At 39.6% G+C, this 22348-nt stretch overlaps 1 protein-coding gene across 1 annotated transcript in view; it reads right to left on the bottom strand.

Annotated features, from left to right (window-relative positions):
- Nucleotides 1-22348, bottom strand: part of LOC146001902 (uncharacterized) — a 95643-nt gene that overhangs the window by 10424 nt on the left and 62871 nt on the right. The window contains exons 2-4 of the mRNA XM_083139626.1: nt 13452-15627; nt 12623-12738; nt 2388-2519 (exon numbers count right to left, since the gene is read on the bottom strand). Coding sequence (XP_082995752.1) covers nt 2388-2519; nt 12623-12738; nt 13452-15627 — 2424 coding nt within the window. The remainder of the gene's footprint in view (nt 1-2387; nt 2520-12622; nt 12739-13451; nt 15628-22348) is intronic.

Here is a 22348-nt window from a genome sequence, read left to right as displayed (position 1 = left end):
ATGTACTTATTTCAATCTGAAACCAGTCCACCCAAGGCCGCCAAGAGACTATAGGAAATATATTTTTCAGTGGATGCACAAACATCCAAGAATTTCCTCTATACTTCTCAGTTATTGTTCCGTCGTGTCAATTGTGAAAATGTTATTTTATGTAGAATAAACCATTGTTATCTTGGCCTTTAATGTAGCAAGCAACAACAACAAAAATTAGAAGCGTCGGGCGAGATAGCAGAGACAGTCTCTGTTCGTAACTTTGTTTGATTTCATGTGCAACATACAGTCTTTTTATGTTTAACTTCAATAAATCGACGTATATTTTTCTTTAAATACTATTCGCGGTGAAGAATGCACGACAGTCTGAAGTCGCAACATTTATCTTCAGACAAATTACAAATCTAAGAACGAATGACATTTGTTTTTAGTGGCCGAAATCAGGACTGCAATCTATTATTACAGATAATAATACATGGATTTCTTAAGTTTGTCTAGAATTTCTTTTGTTGCTCTCGACAACATTAAGTTAATGAATTTGACTCCTCAAACAATGGTCATGAATTTCACGAGTCTATATCCGTCTCAGATGTTCCTGTAAAACGGTCGAATTTTGCAGTCGTTTGTACCAAATCGAGAAAATTGACATTGTTGTGGGTTATAGGAGAAAATAATCTTCCTTACCAACAAAGCTGTATCTCTATATATCTAGAGAGAGATATAGACCTCTACGGTAAAAAAAAAAAATGTTCATTCTTACATTTCAGCCCCCAAATTGATCAACCTAGCCACGTGATTGAACCTATCGCACCTATTTCTTATTTGATTGCATTATTTTCTGAAGGTTCGTTTCCAAGTGACAAAAATATTGCCTATTACTTGTCACTTCGGTCTGAAAACTCCCTTGATCCAACCATGTTTTACAAGGTTTAAATAACACACAGAGAGAGAAAACTACAGATAGGCAGGCTACTGTAAATCATTTACGTAGATCTTTTCTTCGCTCGAAAGAAAGACTATGTACACCACTGAAAGACAACTTTCGCCAGCAACTTCAGCTGCTTTTAAATATTTTATTCATGACAGAGATTCCAAACTTTCTACTGGTACTTTAATTCATAGCCCTCTTCCTGTTACATTAATGAAACAGCAGGAGAACTGTTTAAAAAAAGACATTCGAAGAGCTTTTTAACAATATCTGCTTGACAGATTACACCCGTCCGCAATTCATTTTCTTTCACTGAAGATTTGAGTTCAAACAATACTGGCGTGCATAGATTCTAATGCTGTTCACTGGCCTGCACGAAGAACCGAACGAAAGTGCGGAATGATTCATAATTTTTCACGCTTTCTCAGTTAGCACCAGTTCGAATGAAGAAAAAAATGAATATGAAGTAAGTCTTGTCTTCTTACCGCACGCTTCTTTCCTTTACGTCAAAGATTGCAGGAAAAAATGGAAGAAAAGAAGGGAGCCTAGAATTGTCTGTGTGGTTTTATCACGCTGCAGTGTAATGGATTTCTTTTTAGTGTGAAGAATGGATTTAATTTTGCAGTTCTTCCTCGTTGTGTACAGTGTTGCCTGTCCCACTTAGTGGTTCTTTATAAATCCCCAAATCGTAGCACAATAGCGCGATGCGGCTATGGATGATTCCGAACCGAAAGAGGGGGGAAAATTCTTTTCCTCAAGACTTCATAAAGCAAAAGAGAATGTCAACATGCGGTGTGAGAGTGAAAACTGCATTGTCTGGGAAATGGAAAGTGCTGGTTCCCACACCTATACGAAGGCAATTTCTGCGATTTTTTTTTTGTGCAAACTGAAAAACATTCTTGGTCAGCAGAATTGTCACCACGAGCTATGGAGAGAGAATGAAAATATGGTGGACGTTGCTTACATTGTGAACAATCCTTACAAAAGTTTTGAGTGCAAGACAGGAAATTGTAGGCTCGATGGCCAAACGTGTGAAGTGGTAGACTTCGAAGTTCCCGGGTTCGAGCCCCGGTCTCTGCATGTATGAGTGTCCTTTCATCAGTTTCATCGAATCGTGTCTCATCCTCTTCGTCACGATCAGTCCAAAAGTGGCAGAAAAGCGACGTAAGAAATACAAATACAAGACAGGAGAAGCGACGCTTAACTCAAATCGAATCAAACCAGTCCTGTCCAGAATTGACCTGAGTTTATCACAGCTGAGGCTGGGGAGTACTTCGAGGAGGACGAGGGGCAATCTTTTCCTTCTGTTCCTGCATTCTTCCTCAGGTTTCTAAGTTTTGGCGTTTGGAGGATGGACATGTGATGCTTCGAGAGAAGGTACTGGAAGTCCCCTTCACTCCGCTCTGGATATTTTTCAAATACTACACTACTTAGTGCCATGACAAAGTGGTTAATATTTTGTACTTACGTCTTTCCATGGTTGTTCCTCTCTCTCGTAGAGGTTGACTCGAAGCTGGGTCCCAGCAAGACTCACTCCAGTCATCTCGTTCTGTAGGGTCCCTATGGGAAAGGCTCCGGGAATCACATGATGCAGGAGCAACTGCAAGACGAGACGGTAACATTACCTCCACCATAATATAGGAACACATTCAGTTGCTAAATAAGGCTCTCTAGCGGCCTAGGTTGAAATATTTGTTGCGCTATACACTCGCAGTACAGGGTCCATACACAGAACAACATGAAGGCACCACTTCTTTTGTGTACGGACCCTGTACTGCGAAGATGATGGTTGGATCTTTACATCAATTTATTGTGGATCTTTGTCTGTTAGAGGGTGGAGACGTTACGTTTTTAGAGTATATATTTTTTTTACAATAAATTTTGCCTTGGTCAGCATTTGAATGATTTAATAAAAACCTTAACAAATATGTTAGAATTTCGGCGGTGGGGGCCTCCCCCTGGTTACGTGCCTGCATTGATGTATAGTACTTTGATATATTCATTATAGTGGACATTTCAGTATGTTGATAATACCGTTTTTTGGTATATCGTTACTTTTCGATACACAACAAATATGAAAATATGGTATCCAGAACTCAAAGGACATCCTTACTCAGTAGTCCCGAAGACATATTTCCATTTTTGAAGAAGTGGAAAATGAAAGATAGGGAAGTCAATTTCCTATTTGCATAGTTGGTTGTAAAAAAGATGCAGTGTTAAACAAATCTCGGTTTAATGTTAACACCAGAAGCCCTTAGTTTGAATTTTTATTCTGCTGTCAATTTGCTGTTGGAAATATCCTTTGCAATGGCCAACGTAAACCAACTGACACAATATCTACTTACCATTGATTTCTGTGGGAATACTGATTGTAGATCTTGTATGCATAATTTTACGATGTGCAGCCATTTGTTACACATATATGAGCGATCCCACAAACCCGTAACCTTTATAGCCCGTTATAACAACTGGAGGAGAATCGTGGGATCTTAAAGTTTGTTCAGATTTTCTCGCGAGATGAGATGCAGATGTAGTTGTTCTGCGTGTCGCGGTCCAGTTTGCAAGAAGGAGCGACCTTGACACGATTGTGGAGATAAGGCAGGCAGCCGACCTGTCCCAAGGGGAAGCAGTGCCGTGTCTGTGAACTCCATTGCAGTGCTTCACTCTCCCATATTTAAAACCATCACATGCTCGTATCTAAGGAGATAGTTCAAAGGTCCAAACCCCCATTCCCCATTGATTGTTTTAAGTCCACTTTATGCACAGAAATACTAACCGGGACTGGACCTACTGTGTAATGTGGGATCCGAACCACTGTGCCATGTGCCTCCGCCGGGTATCGAATCCGGGACACCTTGATTACAAGACGACGACTTACCACTATGCCATCGAGGAGCCCTCCCCATTGAGTAGGTAAATATTTTGTATTATATTATCAAAAGAGCAAGACCGCAGAGTTGAACATCACAATTTTTTGAAAGAATTTTGAAAATGTATACTTTCCATTAGGCACTTATTTAGAAATTTATTTCGGGGGGGATTCCAAACCAAGTGTCTCAGAAATAATAATTATAATAGTATTAACATTTAAATTACAATAATTCGTATAATTATATTAAATTAGAATAATAATAATTAAAATACAAAAATTAATATCGTATTGCTATTATTTATGAATAGGTAAAAATACGGTATAAAAATATATACGTATATAAAAGCATGTATTCATTATCTAGCGTACTTATAGTTAAGATCGCTTAAATTTTGCATGAAAGCAACTGTCCTGACAAACATATCAGTTCCAAATAGATAAAAAAAGTAATATTTATTAAATGACAAAAACGAATTTTAGATCCATTTAACGAAAATTAAAGTTTCAGATTAATATCCTTGGTGCCGTCATTTAAAATTCTGTGGAAATAAATAACCTCAACTATACAGCAAATACTAAACAAGTATATTTTCATGATCTAATTTTAGTATTTGGTAAGGCTTGGAGGGGAGGGGATCCGGACCTTTGGGCCTCGCTTTTAAATATGTCCTTGCCAGTCGGGTAGAATAATTTTGTCTCGAGTCTCCCAATAAAATAATTACGCAACAAAGGAGTTGTTATACTACGTTAGCTTTAGACAGACACACACAAATTAGTGTTAAATAAAGCAATTATAAAAACTAAATATTTACACCTTCAAATAACTTCAGTGGAAATAAGTATCATTCGATTGTATGAAAAATGTTAAACAACGTATATTTTCAATATTTAATTAATGTAATTGGTATGTATTTCGTGGGGGGAGGGTCCTTACCCCCTGCCCCCCCAAACGTCCTTACCTTCCATAGCGATTTATTCCCTATTTTCTGTAGACCCTGAGTACATTTTTGCAAAGGACCTAATTTGTAACAAGTTTGCTTCTAAATTTATATTTACTCTCTCAGATTCCAGATTCGGGGTATAATTCCCCGAGTTCTTCAATTGTAGTAATGTTATCTAATTCATAAAATTGCATGTTGTTTGAAGTAGCATTTGTTTTATTGTGAATACCAACCATTTCTTATAATTTTATTATGCAATTAATTAAATACGGGCATGTACGTCAACATATCAGTTCCCGGTGGAGGCACATAGTGGTTCGTACTCCCCCTTTATACTGTAGGTTGTCCCGATTAGCATTTCTGTACAGGGTCAACGAAATTAGTAATAAGTTGTGTTTTATACAGCGTATATTGATACACTTGTATTTTGAATTGTATCTTCTGCAAATATGCTGTATAAAGAAACAAACTGCCGGAATACTAATTGAGGCGAGTGTACATAAAGTGGACTTAAAAACAAACTCAAAACTCATGTCAATGCAATAATTAACCTTAAGTAAAAAGGCACAATAAATAATTTGTACAGTTTAAAAATGAAAGTCTAACTGAAGCATAATGTTGAATTAAAATTAATATTGTCACGGGCAATAGAATTAACATAGTGTATAAAAATGTTCACATTCAAAATATTTCTAAAGAAATGTAACCTATGGTTAATTGTAATAAATAATATTAGTATCTTTGCGATATACGTAGCTATAACGGAAATCACCCCCGCCCCAAAGTTTTAATTCTGTATAGATGGTTGTGATTCATTAGTTGTACGCACATGATTTAGGCAACCAATAATCTTCCTTTGTTTGTGAGGCGCTGTATTAAATGAGACAACAGCAAATAGTCGAATGGGCCTTTAACCTGAGTCTGGAACGAATTTGCAAAATATCTGATGTAACCGTCTCGATTTTGAATTTCTTAATATGTTGGTCGAATATCAAGCCTAGTTTCTTGTATATTAGAATCTTATAAGCTGCTGATGACATCAATTCCTCTTGCATATTAGAAAAACAATTTGAACAGGGCAGTTGATACAATTTTAGTAACCTTTCGAGTGTATACTACTGTACAATACTATTGCAGAATCACTAAGAACGTAATTTCTAAGTTTCAGTCAACACAGTGCAATGGGAATAACAGAAAATTGTTTTCCTAACAGAACACAATAACAAGAAAAAAATCTTACGTCATGACGGCACAAACTGGTAAGCTACGGCAACATGATTCGGACCATTTTTTTGGACAGTTTTTTATTTCCTTTCACCACCTTTCTTGAATCTGTAAATCGCGGAGTACCTTGTGTTGTTTTTCTTCTTTCTGTTTTTTTAAAGCAGCGACGGTTGCTTTCCAACAGTTTTCAGAACGTGACGCTTGCAACTCGTGTTATCTGTAGGTGGCGCTTCGTAGATGGTGAACCGACGATACGAAAAGGAGGAGGGAAAAAAGTAATTAGTATCAGTGGTAGGATCTTTAGCCAGGTTTGTGTTTTGATTGTACCGCTCAAATACATAAGAAAACACACTGAGCATCTAGTAGACGCTGCTTCTGTGAATTAATGAGTATTAATCGGCTTACCGCATTAGCTTACAAGCCGACCTCCGTAGTGGAGTGGTTAGCACAGAGCGCAACTACGCCTAGGGTCTCGGTTTCTAATCCCGTCCCGGACATTGGTGATCTTTGTGAGTGTTCCTTCATCATACAATCGTCATCTTCGCAATTAGCCATAAATGGCAAAAAAAGCGAAGTAAAATAAACCAAATCAATCAATCATTACCTTACAAACTCGGCATCCCTAAATTCGAAGGTTCATTGCCGTAACTGTCACTTTGTATTGTAATTGTATTTGTTATTTAGCGTCGCTTTTCTTCTACTTTTGGCTAGTTGTGACGACGATGAAGATGAAAGAATTTGAATCCGCAAACTTAGGTGGCGAGATTGCGAGTCTACCACTTAACACGCTCGGCCACCGAGTCGATGATGTCACCTTGTAATCAAGTTGTTCCTGGTTTGTTCTCTGGTGGAAGGACATTGTACAGTAGTTCGTATCCCACGTTAAACTTAGGCCCAGTCCCGATTAGACTATCTGAGCATGAAGTCTATTTAACAACAAAACAATCAAGCGTTCATATCTTTACTGAGCGAAACCACTCCAATTTTCGTCATATAGCTAATTCCCGTTTTAACCAACTCAAACATTATTCTTTGCCTCCATCCTGCATCTTAGCTTTCCTATGGAACCCATACCATCAGGTTTCCAAACAAGTTTCCTTCGAGTAACTATTTTTTCCCCTTGACTTGCGCCGAGGTTTATGTTGATTCAAATATTCTTACATCAGGCGTCCATGATTGTCCAGTCGGTAGAAGCCTAACTGCCGCACGGGAGCCAGAAATATATGATTTCAGGTGCGAATTTTTATGACAATCTCCCTGTATAAAATAGTCACGGGGTTCAACTACCCTTTAATCAATAGGTACCTGGGGATCGCAGGAGCGTGGTGTTGATCACATCTCCACTAAGGCCTGGATCGAGAATGTGTGCGCTCTCACCCCCCATGTGTTTCCATCGCACGATGCAGTGCATACGTTGATTATTTTATTATAATTCATAGGTGTTATTACGGTATATAATAGTGTAACCTAACCTACCCGACAAATATGTTTATTCATAAGTTTTTAGGTCCATTGTTTAAAACTGATTTTGGGGTCAAATTGATAGTGCTGTAAATAATAGTCTATGTTTAACCTTCCCAGGAAATAGTTGTACTGCTTATTTTCATAGTGTGTCTACTTTTAAAGTTAATTGCTACAATGAGGATGGATGATGAAGTCTCATGAAGATGAACTACACAAACGATAATCCGTGTCTTATTTAGGTTTCAAACCAGAAAAATATCTTTAACTTCGTAGCTTATTTTAATCAATGATTAAAAATAATCAATGATTTCTGCCTACCTTTTCCGGAAAGAATTCGATATGCTAAGTAACTGCTAAAAAAAGTGAATTATCTCTTTCGAACTATTTTGTGTTGAGAATATTTAATATTTGCAGTTGGATACTTCATTTACAGACATTACATTACTGATTTGTTTTTATTGCTTTTTAAACCACGAAGCAAATGTCTGGCTCCTTCCAAGAAAGATACAGAAAGAATGAGTCAGATCCACCGTTGTTGACAAACGCTTAATTACAGAAGGAAAGATGTTTTAGTGAAGATTGTTAAGGCGTTGCTAATGGCAGTAATTAACCTGGAAAAGTTGTTAATTGGGGAAACAGTTACGTGGAAATGGTGAATTAGACGCTTGTTAAGCCGCTAGTTACTCAGAATTCTCATACTCACAGTTCATTGCCTTAGAAACTGAGTCTTTCCACGTGCCTCCTTATGGAACACTTTTAATTTTCTTGCCACATTCTTTCGAGCCAAATTGGCATTATCTTTTAATCTGTACTTTGGAGACCTTGGGACTTTTAGTGTCATATTCACCTTCTCCCCCTTTTTTATTTATGTAGTAGCGCACTTGTTGTCAGTGATTTGTCAACACCCCCCCCCCCCTTAAGATCCTCAAAATTTTCCCAAACATCCACCAAAATTTCTCATAGAACCCAAATGTATGATTATTTTGGCTCTGAATGTACCGTTCAACTATCTTAAAACAGAATTTACACCCAGTGGCGGGACCAGGATTTTCGATTGAATGATTGAAACATTTTTGGGTACTTCGGCACGTTAGGCTATTTTGCACCCTTCAGTGTATACAGGGAAATATCCCCTTATGTAAAATTCTTACTTAAAAATTTAAAACAAGAGGTGTAAAAAGCCCATTGGGAAAATTAAAAGTGCAAGGTTGCAAAAGGATCTGCACAAGACAAACACAATATATTAAAAAAGTAAGAATATACTAAAAGATTCCTCACAGACAGTGGAAGAGACCTGTATTTTCTTTAGTAGTCGGTCCTCATTTTGCCACATTTTCCTGCCTTTGACGTTTTTTTTTTAGGAATACTGGGCCAAAAGCGGGATGGATATTATGACCCACACAACTCCCCCCCTGCCCCTTGGACCCCCGCTTCTCGTCCAAACACCATTGACAGTTATACTTTACGAACCTTACTATTGTGTGAGGGCAAAATTTAGACCTAGGCCATATTCCATAGCGACGACCTTAGATGTCGAAGGGCCTTTTTCCTGTTTTCTATTTTCCTAAAACATCCATACGATGTTCGAATTTCTGAAAACTTTGTTTAGAGTTTATTCTAAGGCATTCAGATCAAAGACGCTGGCAGAAAAAAATAGATGAGAGATATTTAATATACTCCTAAATGTAATGAAGATTCATTTTTGGTCTAAAACAGCATTTATTTGTCTAGCTTCTTGTTTGCTTGTTTTAAGTGAATATTCGTGTGGTTGACTTTCGCGGTTGTCTATCTGTAATAGAAAATAGGCTTCGATGTGGGGGAAACAAAATATAGCCTATCTAGACTATACAGACATTCGGTTCGGTCCATGTACACAAGATTAGAACTCAGTCATACACATGCCTGGCTTGTTTACCCTGCACTGAACTGCACATTGAGTAATTCTTGGAGTGGCATACGTGCTTTTAGGTTAATAACATCCTGCACTTGTTGAGTGTCGGTCCCAATGCTTCTCCATTCCTAGACGAGAAAGTAACAAACAAACTATTGACATCAGGGATAGCCTCAATCGTGTATACATGCAGCGCTAATAGTGTGGAAAAGAGGCAACTAGAACATCGTCCAATGTATCGACCTTTCTTTCTCGACTCGTGCTGCTGGCTCGAAACTCTTTATGGCCAAGGCCATTACGCTTGATTGGCTCGGCTTGTGGTAAGTGCATTTTTATATGCATTGACCACAGAAGGCATCACTGGAGCCAGATCGTATTCGGTGTGCGAACAATGTGTTCTCTTTGGTTAGCTTTCCAGATCACGTTCTCCAGCTTGGGTAACCCTTAACACGGATGACCAAAGAGAAGAAGAATTTGTGTTTACAGTTTTTTTCTGTTGTCTTTGCAACTTTCTTTCTCCATTCTCTTTTGGTTCCCGTACGTCATCTAGGGTTTCAGACCGTACACAAAATAGCACATCAACTTTCCTCAGTTATTTTACGTTGGTTTTTGCACATCAGCTTTCGGCTACAGGTTGAAAACTATGCGTGTTCAGATAGATGTACACCGTGTCCATAAATATACTGTCATACTTTAAAGTGGTATTACGTCGCTTTGGATAATCGTATTTAAATTAAATTGGTGACATTTGAAAGAAAAACTCAAATATTTTAGTGCATGTCAACAATGGATACTAATATCAGCAATGGACAACAATGACGAGATCAAACATAGAAACTGAAATAAATTCACTCCTGACAATAATGGACGATGCGGGTTCATTGTTGGATATTTAGCAGGCAGGCAGGTTACATGTGAATGTTTTCCTTTAAAATTGTGTTGTTATTACAGAAGATTTAAGAACGTAGTTGGTGTGTTTTGGAATATCATTACACGCAGAGTTTGGTGAACGTGTTGGTGTGTTTTATCATTCCACGCAGAGTTTGGTGAAGGTTCAGCGTGCTTATAGGCGAAGGTTTCAAAATCAGGCTCCTTCACACACGTCAATTTTGAAGTGGTACCAGGATTTTGTGGATCGTGGCTGCATATGTCATCAAAGGAAAGGCCATTCAGGGGGAATGCGGGAATTGTGGAACAAGTGCGGGAGGCATTTGTTCGTAGTCCTAAGAAGTCTGTACGTAGAGCTAGTCAGCAGTTGAACATCCCTAAATCTACCGTATCTAAGATCCTACGTACGCGACTAAAGTTTCACCCCTACAAACTGCAATTAGTGCACAAGTTGAAACCTGATGACTCTGTAAAATGGTTAGATTTCTCTGAACATTTTATGTTACTAATGGAGGATAACGTAAATTTGTCAGGAAAAATAATTTTCAGTGATGAGGCAACATTCCACGTTGGTGGAAAAGTGAACAGACATAATGTAAGGATTTGGGGGAGTGAGAATCCACATGCAATTTTGGAAGTTGAAAGAGACTCCCCTAAAGTGAATGTCTTTTGTGCTGTATCGAAACGTCAAGTCTATGGCCCATTTTTCTTTCGAGAGGCCACTGTGAAAGGTCCAGCTTATCTTGACATGCTCACTGAATGGTTATTTTCACAATTGGAAGAAAATGAAGGCAATTAATTTATTTTTCAACAAGATGGAGCACCTCCTCACTGGCATTTACATGTTCGGAAACATCTGAATGAGCGGCTTCCAGGAAGATAGATTGGACGTGCCGGAAATGATGACAATGTCTTCTAGTACAATTGGCCGCCGAGGTCACCTGACTTGTCGGTCTGCGACTTTCTTTTATATGGTTAGATAAAAGATTGTGTCTATGTACCCCCATTGCCTCAAAACCTGCAAGAACTGCAAATTCGCATCACTTCTGTAATCCAGTCCATCCCTGTGGATATGTTGGAGCGTCTGTGGCATGAATGGGAATATCGCCTTGATGTCTGCAGGGCCACTCGTGGGGGCCACTTTCAATGTCTATGAGTTGTAAAATAAAATATTTGAGTTTTTCTTTCAAATGTCACTAATTTCATTTAAATACGATTATCCAAAGCGACGTAATACCACTTTAAAGTATGACAGTATATTTATGGACACGCTGTACAATGGTAGAATCTCCACTTTTGCAGTCGGAGGTGGTGTTGGTGAATATATTGTACATATACACACATATATATGTTGTTGGCATGTGTATGACTCATAGTCGACGACTACTTGTGATTTTGAACCATAGAGCTCTAGTTAACAGGCCGAAAACTGGTGTATTTTCACCATTGATCGGCCACCTTGAACCTAAAATACTTCGAACCAAACATAGTTACCTTGGGTAATATCGCTTAACCTATCAAGTACTCTATTTTATGAATGCTTTCTGTTAATTGGTAATGCACATACATTTCGTTATGAGCAAGGAAGACATGCGATTTCCTATTTCAAGTGTAGTATATACCTTGAGAGATGAAATAGTGTCGCCTGCGAAGTGAATGAATACATGGAACTGTTATGTAAACAAGGTAGACACCAGTAAACCTACTTGCTAACTTACTAGAAATATTTGCAGCTAATGAGAAGCATATCGGAAATATACCTCAACAGATGCATAAATACAGTATATGCTCCAAATAGCGTTCTTTCTCCCGTAAAATTTTAAAAAAAGACATGGCTGTAGTTATTCTATTCTTATCGAATTAGTCACGTTTTATTTTACTCGCTAGCCTGTCGTTTCCTCAAATTGCATTTCTCTCCTCGAGTGCACAGTATTTCTACTCATATTTACATTTGTAAGGATCGTTTCTGCAAAAACAGTAAATAAATTCTAATTTCTGTACAAACAGGTCTGCAGATAGCCCATATGGCGGTAAACGTTTTCGTACATGGCACCGTGTAGTGCATTCAGGCAGATGACTCAAGATTTGCAAATTCTAGATATTGGTCGTTGAACTTCGTGTGGTCATCTTCATGTGGAAAGAGAGATGCAAGAGTGAGAAAGCGTATCTGGCTCTTAATTCGTATTGATAATGTGGTGTGGAAAACAAGACATACTAAAGCAGTAAAGAGTTCTTTGAGATCTTAATGAATGGAAATGACCCGGTTTTCCATGTAAAATCCGCACATAAATACTATGGATCTTTCAAAAAATTTCCTGCATTAACTTTACAGTACCCATTTCCTTGCAATAAGTTTACAAGGTTTATTACACTTGAATTGGAAAATTTTATTTCAATGCATCATATCCTGAGAATGTACTCACCCCACTCAGGAGCCTTGGATTTGCTCGAAATTTTTGATTTGCTCTTTCAGCCCCTCCCAGCATCTTCATCAGCTGCTCAAAAGCTTCATCTGTTGGCGCGAAGACAGTGTATGGACCTGGCAGGAAGATAACAAACAACAGAACTGTCAAGAACTGAAAAGTTGGATCTAAAACAGTTTTCTCACCTTGAAATCTAATAGTCTTTGATGTCAGTTCAGATACAGTCATGGACACTTCTGGGTTGTAACATTCCCATTAACTTTCAATGGGATTGTTACAACCCAGAAGTGTCCATGACTGTACAATGACAAATTTTCGTTTCAAAAAGCAAAGGCGATCAAACTCAATTTGATTTCCTTAAGAGAAAACTTGAAGCAAAAGAAGAAAATATACAGTGAACGTTTTTCTGTGAGGTACAATGATAATAAAATGTGACTTTTGAAAGATTTTTCATTGAGCACCAAATTACTTTTTGAGGTACCTAAAAAAATTATCAAAGACTGCATGAAGCAATGACACACCAAGAAATTGAGATAAAGTAAGGAATATGAGAATAGTCAAATGAGAAACCAATAGCAATGTGAGAACGTAGGTTGAGAATTTGTCAATAGAAAGGCATTCGATTTTTATGCACAGATCTATTTTGTTCACGGTTGGAATCGAAATGTAGTTCTTCACCTTTCACTGTACGATGCTACGAAAGGCACGTACGAATACATATGTATTAATAGAATTTTAAAACCTATGCTCTCAAGTACTTTGCAGTCTGTAATCGTCGTTCATGTATTATACCTATGCATAGTGTAAGGAGCATGTAGAGTAGACTTACCAGTATCGTTGAGTATTTTATCGAGTCCAGACTGTTCTAAGTATTTGGCCATGGAGTTGAGACCCTCACTCCTCAGGATAGAAGTGAGAGAGTTTTTGTCTTCAACGGGAGTTGTTGGTTTATTTGCAAAGCCATCTTGGGCGGAAAACGTTGGCCGCGGCCTTTGGAACTGTGGGAATGCTTTTGTGGTGGGTGCCCTGGAAGGAGAGCCTTGTTCTCTTTGGCCCGTGAAATCAGTGCTGTCTCTCTGATTCGGCGATGAGAACGTTGGATCTGGTTGGGAGTATTTGGGGATTGACGATATGGGGCGACGAGGAGCGGCTGAAGATGATGTGGGTGTGGGAAATTGATTTGGGGGGAACTGGTTGCCAGTGTTACCCAATTGAGGCTGTGGCGATGGATTTTGATTCGTGCTCGGAAATTGTGGCGTCTGGTTCGGACCTGTCGGGAGATGGTTTCCGAAGTTCTGTCCGGGAGATGTTGGACTTTGGTTGGGAAGTCGTTGAGGTTGCGTCGACTGGAATGGATTTTGTTGAGGTTGGCTTGGAGACGTCGGGAACTGATTCCCTGCAATCTGGTTCGCGGATGTTGGGAATCTGTCATTGTTCTGGGATGGAGAGGTTAACTGCTGGTTCGATTGCACCTGACTAGGAGAGGTTGGGAAGTGGTTTCCGTTGATTTGGTTTGCAGATGGGAAGCGCGTTTCTGTATTTTGGGTAGGTGTTAAGGGGAACTGATTTCCTAGGGTGTTGTCGCCGGCTGTTGGGAATTGAGGGGCTGGTCTGTGGTTCTGCGGGAAGGAAGGCGAGGTGGGGAGATTTGTTGGAAAGTTTTGACTTGGAGAAACTGATGGCGATTGAGGGAACCGATTGGGACTCTGGGGCGATGGGGATGGAAACAGGTTTTGATTTGCATTGGGTTGGTGCAGAAACTGGTTCTGGATTTGCGGCGGGGACGGGGATGCAAATTGTGGATTGTTCGTTTGCTGAGGAAACTGTGGAGTCTGTGTTACGGGATTAGGAGTTGACGAAGGGAAGAAGTTCTGAGTTGGAAACTGTGGGTTCCTCTGTGACTCTTGCTGCGATTGTGGATTCAGGAAAGTATTCTGCGGCGTTGAACGAGTTGGCGTCTGAGGTTGCTGGAACTGCGGTTTTTGTGAAGGGTTCGGATCTTGAAACAGGTTCGTTGGTGAAGGTTGTGCTTTGGGTGGCTGAGAGGAAAATGTTGGAGGTGTGGGTCTCGTGCTAGGCGGGAATTGCGTCGGAGGACGAGCAGTGGAAAACTGCGGACGTATAAATTGTGGTGGAGAAAACGAGGGAGGTATATTATTAGAAAACGCAGACGATTTGGTTGGGGTGTACTGGGTAGGGAACACGGTTGGTTTTGGAGTTGTTGACGGGAATAGGGAATGCGGCACTGTGCTCGCCGCCGAAGGCGTGATGGAATTGGTTGTTGAATATCTTTGCAGAGGTGTGTCTCTGGGTGGTTTAGTCGAAGACGGTGGAGGAAGTTTGATCTTCCCTTCCTGGAGTTTCTTGATTATATTGTCCACCTCATTGGTAGGTGGTGGTTCGTTGTTGCTTCCACGGACTCCTTGAACCTTGTACGATCCATCCGGCTGCTCCTCTAGGATAACGAAGGTTACCTGCTTGGGTAAGTTTGGCGGGAGTCCTTGGTGATTTACCTCCAACCCTCCGTCCGCACTAGGCCGGATCACTTCGATGTCCGCTCCAGGAGGAACAACGCCGTGCGTGAGCTGATCCAATAGGGTTGCTGGCGTCGTTGAAGGGGATGAGGGAGGTTTTGTAACAAGCTGACTTGGAGACAGATTTGAACCTGCCGCTTGCAGATTCTTTATCGGGATCTGAAGGAGTTGGAGACCGCTTGTGCTGGACACGAAGACCGGAGGTGACTGGTTCGTTGTTCTTGGAGTTGAACTAATAGCATTGCCGGTGGTGGATGTCGGAAAGTCCAAATCCAGCTGCTTCAGCAGTTGTTGCCTCTGAAGTAGCTGCTGCTGGAACTGCCTTTGCAACTCCTCCTGGAATTGCCTCTGACGAAACTGTTCCTGCTGAGGCGTTCTCTGCTGTCTGGCTGCTAGCAGCTGCTGCTGCTGGTCCTGTCTCGTCGTTCTCTGTAACCGGGGATCGATGAGCGCTTGTGGAGGAAAGGGAAACTGCAAGTAAAAAGATTCAAGTAGTTAGTTTCATGAAAACACATGTGACACGTGTGTATAAATATTTGTAATTTTATGAGACTACCAAGCAAAATAGACTGCATGAAATTAAAATTTACTAATAAAAATTGAGTATAAATAGTACCAAATATACTGCCATGCCTGTAAATGACAAATAATAATTGTAAAATCAGTACAACTCGAAAGAGTAACACCAATTACAACATAAAAGAAGACTTGCTGGTGAAATGGTAATATCCACGACATAATTGATAGTACTCTTCGGCATCATCATTGTTTTGTGCCAATTCGTAATAGGCATGCTTTTCATTAGACAGATACGAATATGGCCTAAAATAAATTGAAATTGATTGTGAAAAACGTAAGGAAAACGTATATATAGTAGTGTACGATATGGCAATTTTTCCTTCCATTTAAGTGCCTAACTATTACGTTACTCTTTTATTTGTTTGTTTATCGTAGATATCCCATTCAATATACATGGAAAATTGAATTTTTATGCAATTGGAGGTAGAATCACATAAATTCTGGTAAGAAATTAAAAATTACAATCCATATGTTATAGTTATATAAAGGATAATGCATTTTTTTTATTTAGAAAGTATTTTAAAATATTGATATCAGGGATCTTGGGTTCGAATACCGATCTGAACGTGGGTGTTCTTTGTGGGTGTCCTTTCATCAATTTAATCATGTCATCAGTCATCCTAATCGTTGCGATTAGCCAAAATTGACGGAAAAGCGATGCAATTAACAAAAATACAAAATATACAGATATGGACTTTATGAACTCTATGTGTATCTTATGCTATCTTGTGTCCAGGAAGAAGTTTGAGCTGGCATATAAGAAGTGGGTCAACAACTCGGATATCTGTGGCAGGCGTTAAGAACCGAAGCACTGGCAAAACATTATTGCTCTCGCATGAGCTAGAATGCAAAGGTAGCATATGACACAGAGTAGCCGCTAGCAGTGTAAAGATGTGGAAACATGGAGCGCCAGCGACGGCAGCCGGAGTGAAAGTAAAGGCGTGCCTGCGAAGACGAGCGGTGTGGCGAACTAGGCCTTGGCTGCCAGGAAGGAAATTGCCACTGAAGGTCTCGCACCGGTTGTTGACAGTGGTCGTTACATTGTGACCAGTCACGACGAAATGGCAAAATCATATATACATACAACAACGGAGGACAAATGGACGGTTCTCTTGCTCTGGAAGGGACTGAAAAAGCATATATTATGGAGGATGTTGTGACATTTATTTAATGGCTGTGTTCTGGTTTTATTGCTGTTTCTGTAGGCTTCGCAAACCGCTTCCTACAGGCATCTACAGTTAATGTAACGTCAGTGTGGCACAGAAAGATCGGCCAATGACATTAAGTTTGTAATGATAGAATCACTACATGATCCTTTTTTTATTTCTTTTTGTGTATATTCAATATTACTTTTTTATTTTAGTGACAGTTATACTTTTTTATGCAATTTGCAATGTAACCTGTTGTAGGGCAGGCCTACGTGTCGGTGAAAGCTAGCTTGCAGAAGGCGGTTAGTTTCAAATACTTGTACCTTCAATTCGAGCCTGTGAGGTTGGAAAATTCCAGGTTACTGGTTTGTTTTTGAATCGCCTATATAAAGGGACACGACTGAACAACGGGGTTGGCATTTTCTTGCGAGTTTTTAGGCAATAGGGGAGACCTTGGAAGGTTCTCTCGGTGCCGGTAGAGTGGCTGGGCTAGTCATATGGCTAGAGGTCATGGATCAACCATTTGCTTTCATCTAAATACATAGATAAGTCCACACATTTTTTAATTACTTTTTTTATTTTATTATTCGTTTGGTGATAAGCCAACGCTTAGTTTTCGGTGGACATTGTTATTTTTCTTAGAGAAACGTCGTATCCGAGGGGATTAAGGGACGCGTTTATTTTCAAGTATAACTCTATCCGTTGGTGAACAGCTAAGTACCTTGTTGCGCGAAATCATTAGTTTAAAATTGTAGATTCGACACTGTCAGGTTGTCCGGTTCTTGTTTAATCTGGAATTAAAGGGACAGTGACAGAATGAAAAATAATCACCTAAGTTTTTTTTTACTATAGAATTTCAAGAATAGCGCATAGTTAGTTGTAATTTCAGCAAGTATAGTCTCTTTTTACGTGGCAATTTTCATTATAAACAACAAGGGAAGGGAATTAGAGAAACATGTTATGTATGCAAATGACAAGCTTGATACATTTTTGAACTAGTACTGCTGGTCTAGGCCAGCGTACGAACCTCTCTTATACGTATATATATATATATATATATATATATATATATACGAGTATATATATCAGTGTTTCAATTAAAGAGGATCAAGTCATTTTTTTATGTGGGGGTTATTTCTTATGTAATTCCTTGTATATATTTTATAAATAGTCTTGTTATATATTTCTAAACTGAACGTCTCGGCTATCATTCAAAGATATAAGAACTGAGTTTCCCCCCTAATATTCATGGTAAAGAACATGCAATGTCATTAATTCGATTGAACCGTATTGTTAGTTTTTAAAGTCTAATGCATCTTATTTGCCTGGGGAAGTAACGAAAACAAGTAAGAGGTCGAGCCAAGGCAGGTTACTCTCCCCTAAGAGCAAGAAAAGCATATCAAGTTTTACAACGAAAACAATAGTGAACTCCTACTGTATAATGGACAGTCCATTCCTTCATGGTAACATCGACTAGACGCGCCTAACATTTTGATCTATAGTGTGAGCATTCATTAAATAGTTGTCACATCAACAGGATTTGAGTTCGAGTTTTTAAGTCCACTCTATGCACAGAAAGGCTTACTGGACCTACAGCTAAACTAGGATCCGAACTTCTATGTGCATCCACCCGGTATCGGACCCGGGACACCTTGATTAAAAGGCGCTGTGCTCACTTAGGTTTCAAGTGAGATCTCGAATTGTGCGGCTGTCAACTGAAACGTTCACGTAGGTTGTATTGAAAGCTTATTACATAAATCTTGGTTTGTGCAATGTCGAATTTTCGACTTAGAATAAGATATCAGTGTAAATAAACTGTTTCTCAGCGAGATATATACAGAAGGTTGTTCGGGATCTCTGGTGACGATTTTGAAAGCCGCTGGCGGCGCTGTTATCAACGTCAGTCCGTCCAAACGGTGCTTGCTGAGTCACGTCAGTACCGAGAACGCGTGTGCAGAGTGTTGTGCCATTTACCTACAACGATGCCGAAGAAAATTGAACCATACTGGGAGGGCTACATAACAGCCCTTTCCGATGCTAAATATAGCTATTCGGCAATCAAAGGAATGTGCAAGAAGCGTGGTTTTGTGATATCGAAGAACGGGATCGGTGCGGTATTGAACAAAAAAGGTAAAGGCCGACTGGGCCTAATTCCACAGGGGAAGAAACAGGCAAATCCACGAGCAGCTACGAGTCGTACACCGGACATAGTGAGAAAAGTGAAGGCCCTTGTGTCAGGTGGTAACCCTGCCCTCCAAAGGAGTATCGCACGTAAGTTGGGAATGTCTGTGTCAACAGTGAACACCATAATCAAGAAGGACCTGCAAGTAGAAATGCGGCATAAGCGGCGAGTTGCCAAGCTGTTGCCTCGTCACATTGCGGAACGTCGCACGAACGCTAGAAAGCTCTATGAGACCTATCTTGCAGGGGAGAGATGGAAAAATGTGGTGACATTAGACGAAGCATATGTCTACCTTAGTGACTGTCACAAACCCCGCTCGATTTACTACCGCCCTCGCGACAAAAACAATTATCAAACATTGTATCGAGAATGCCAGGAAAGTTTTCCACGGGGTTTCATGATCATCGCTGGATACTGCTATAATGGCAAGCTAGCAATTCGCCGTGTAGCTAATAACGTGAAGGTGAACTCCACGTACTATCAGGATGAGGTTTTAACACCCATTTATAACACAGATATCCCGGCACTGTATGGGGGGGCCAAAAACCAGGTCTGGGTGCACCAAGATAAAGCATCCAGCCATACCTCCCGTTCGACTCGTCTGTTCTTGCAGAGAATGGAGGTGGAAACTGGCATCCGTGCAATTCCTTACAGCGACATTCCGGTCAAGGCGCCAGATGGGTCACCCATGGACTTTTGTGCATTTGGACTCCTAAAACGGGCCTTAGGAAAGAGACGTCCACGCACTCTCAATGGCCTCTGGAAAGCCTGTCAGGAGGAGTGGGAAAAGTTGGGCATGATAACTCTTCAGAAAAGTCTGTTGCAATGGAAATTACGTTGTCGGGCTATAGCGTGGAATGCTGGTTTTCCAATTGGGCATGATCGCTGGTGGCGACATGGGTTTTCATGAACTTATCACCCTTCCAACATTGTCCTCAGAGATCCCGAACGACCTTCTGTATTTCCAATTTAATATATACGATTTGTGCAAGGTTACTTTCGCATCAAAAAGTATTAGCTAATTTATACCCTTCTGGACATACTGTGAATATTTGTTTGAGAGAACTCATATTTAAAAAAAAATAAATTAAATGCTGGTTCACTACAGTGTTACGATGTGTGGAAAAAAGTCGATCCCGAGGGTATATTGCCAAGGGCATGCTCTTATAGATATGAAACTTTATTAGGAAAATAAAAAGTGTAATCATTATCACCAATATATAAACGTGCCCTAAGTTATTAATCGTACTATATTTACAGTATGTATGTTTCGCTTTTGAGTTTGTGACTGTTTCATCTGTATTTTATTCAGGTTACTACGTTTACCGCTAATCAATTTTTTTTGTTTTAACTCTTCAGGTTGCATTCTTTTAAAGAAAATAGAGCAAGGCCAATTGTCAATAAGATTTGAGATGCATTCGTGGTAGCTGTTTGGGTGGAGTCAACATCGTGCAGATTAGATTGGAAATGATACGTGAGCTATACTGTATAACAAGGCGAGAGACAATGCCCAGTGGGACCTCTGGGATTGGTATAAAGGTATCCTTTTGTGGCTAAAAGTTATGTTCTTTAATTTGTTTATCATTATCTGATGTTAGTTAATTCTTTACTGCAATATATATTTTTTATTTGTCATTCTCTCAGCAATGATTATTTTTCGATTATTAGCTAAGCTGATCTTTCTAGTACTGAGAAAATAATAGATCGTTAGAACTGTTCTTCGCGTATTTAAGAGAAATGTGTGTATTGTGGAACAAATTCGCCGTTATCTATATATTTGTAATGAGTCTGTTCTTATTATAAATGACTGATATGTAAAGTAAAGAGATATCTAAACAATTGTTCAATGTCCATGCAATGAAATTATATTTTAAAAACTTTGAGTTTTGAGGGGCTTCTGTATTTTGTTTTGGTAGCTGTTTAAGCGGAGAATCCCGCTTCACAGGGATATGTAGTTGAGAAAGGCAGCAATACTAATTTTACTTTCTCAGACAAGATTTTGAATTCATCTTGTAAATGCACCCAAAACTCCGGTAGACTTTGGTTTTGAAACGCGATTTTTAGTTCGCTGTGAGATGTCAAATCTATGGTGACTTCGTATTCCGCTGAGTTTAATATTTTTCTGTATTTTTTCTTGAACCTTGATGTTATTTTCATTCAAGAAGCCTTTTGTAAGAGGGAAGCAATCGATATCTTCCTACCGGATTGTTCTCACAGATATCCTTGGAAATATCTGAAAGATCTAGCTTCGTTGATTTGAACTTGTTTTCTTCCTTAGCCAAATCATGCTTCAGACCTAATGGGTCAGGAACCCAAACTGGCGGTTGTATAATTTCTCCACCTTCCTTCCTTCGTTGTTTCAGCACAGCTTCACGGGTTTTCCGACCAGCCCGCTTCCCGCGTTTCTTCGGCATTGGTCCAACTGTCTATTTACCCCTCCTTCGGGTCGCTATTTAGGACTACTGCGCCACCGACTAACTAATACAACCAAAAAGAGATAATTGAGGATCGCGTCCAGCTCACGCGCTCGGTGCCGCAATCCAATATGCGCAACTCGATAGTGCTCTGGGGCTGCCGCCACCAAGGGAAAAACAACCAAAAGCTCTGATAAAACTTCCTTTCTATCAGAAGGTAAAGACACAAATCAAACATCGTTTCCCAACTTCTTAACTCTCCTGACGCAAACATGCGTGATTATTATGGCGATCATTTCATTCTTGCACCTTTTCCGTAACACATTGTTGTTCTGTTATAATCAATCAAACATCAATTATCCCTTTGCAATATATACATTTGGTTTTAGTTCAATTTCTTCTTATATTAGTCCTCTAATAAACACAATTTCCATATCTACCTCGTGGTGCCAACTGTTATTCACTTCTTCAACTATTTACAATTAATTTCATCCATGCAGGTACGTGACAGCGTTTGCACCAAAAACTGTGGCAGTTTTTCCTTGCAATGATAGATTCATTTTGTTAAAAATGTCGGCCAAATAAGTCCAGTTTACACACCCAATCTTCATCATTTAAAACCGTCGTCAATAGAGCGATGTGGTCCATCAAAAATGCTGCTACCTCTGCACGCCGTTCCATTAAACGTGTCATCACTTAATGCATAATTAGAATTAGATGATCATCCAGCAGATATTACTGTATACACCCTGTCAACACTTTCCCCGAGACAACCACCTTACTTCAGTGTGCAGCAGGAGGAACTGATGGTGGCTTCCCATATCTTCACACATTAGTTTGAAGAGCTTGATTTTAAGATGTCGTGATTT

This window comes from Lepisma saccharinum, chromosome 1, assembly GCF_977018435.1.
Source record: "Lepisma saccharinum chromosome 1, izLepSacc3.1, whole genome shotgun sequence".
NCBI lineage: Eukaryota > Metazoa > Arthropoda > Insecta > Zygentoma > Lepismatidae > Lepisma > Lepisma saccharinum.
The sequence above is the reverse complement of the archived record's forward strand: the minus strand, read 5'-3'. Positions and strand labels throughout refer to the sequence as shown.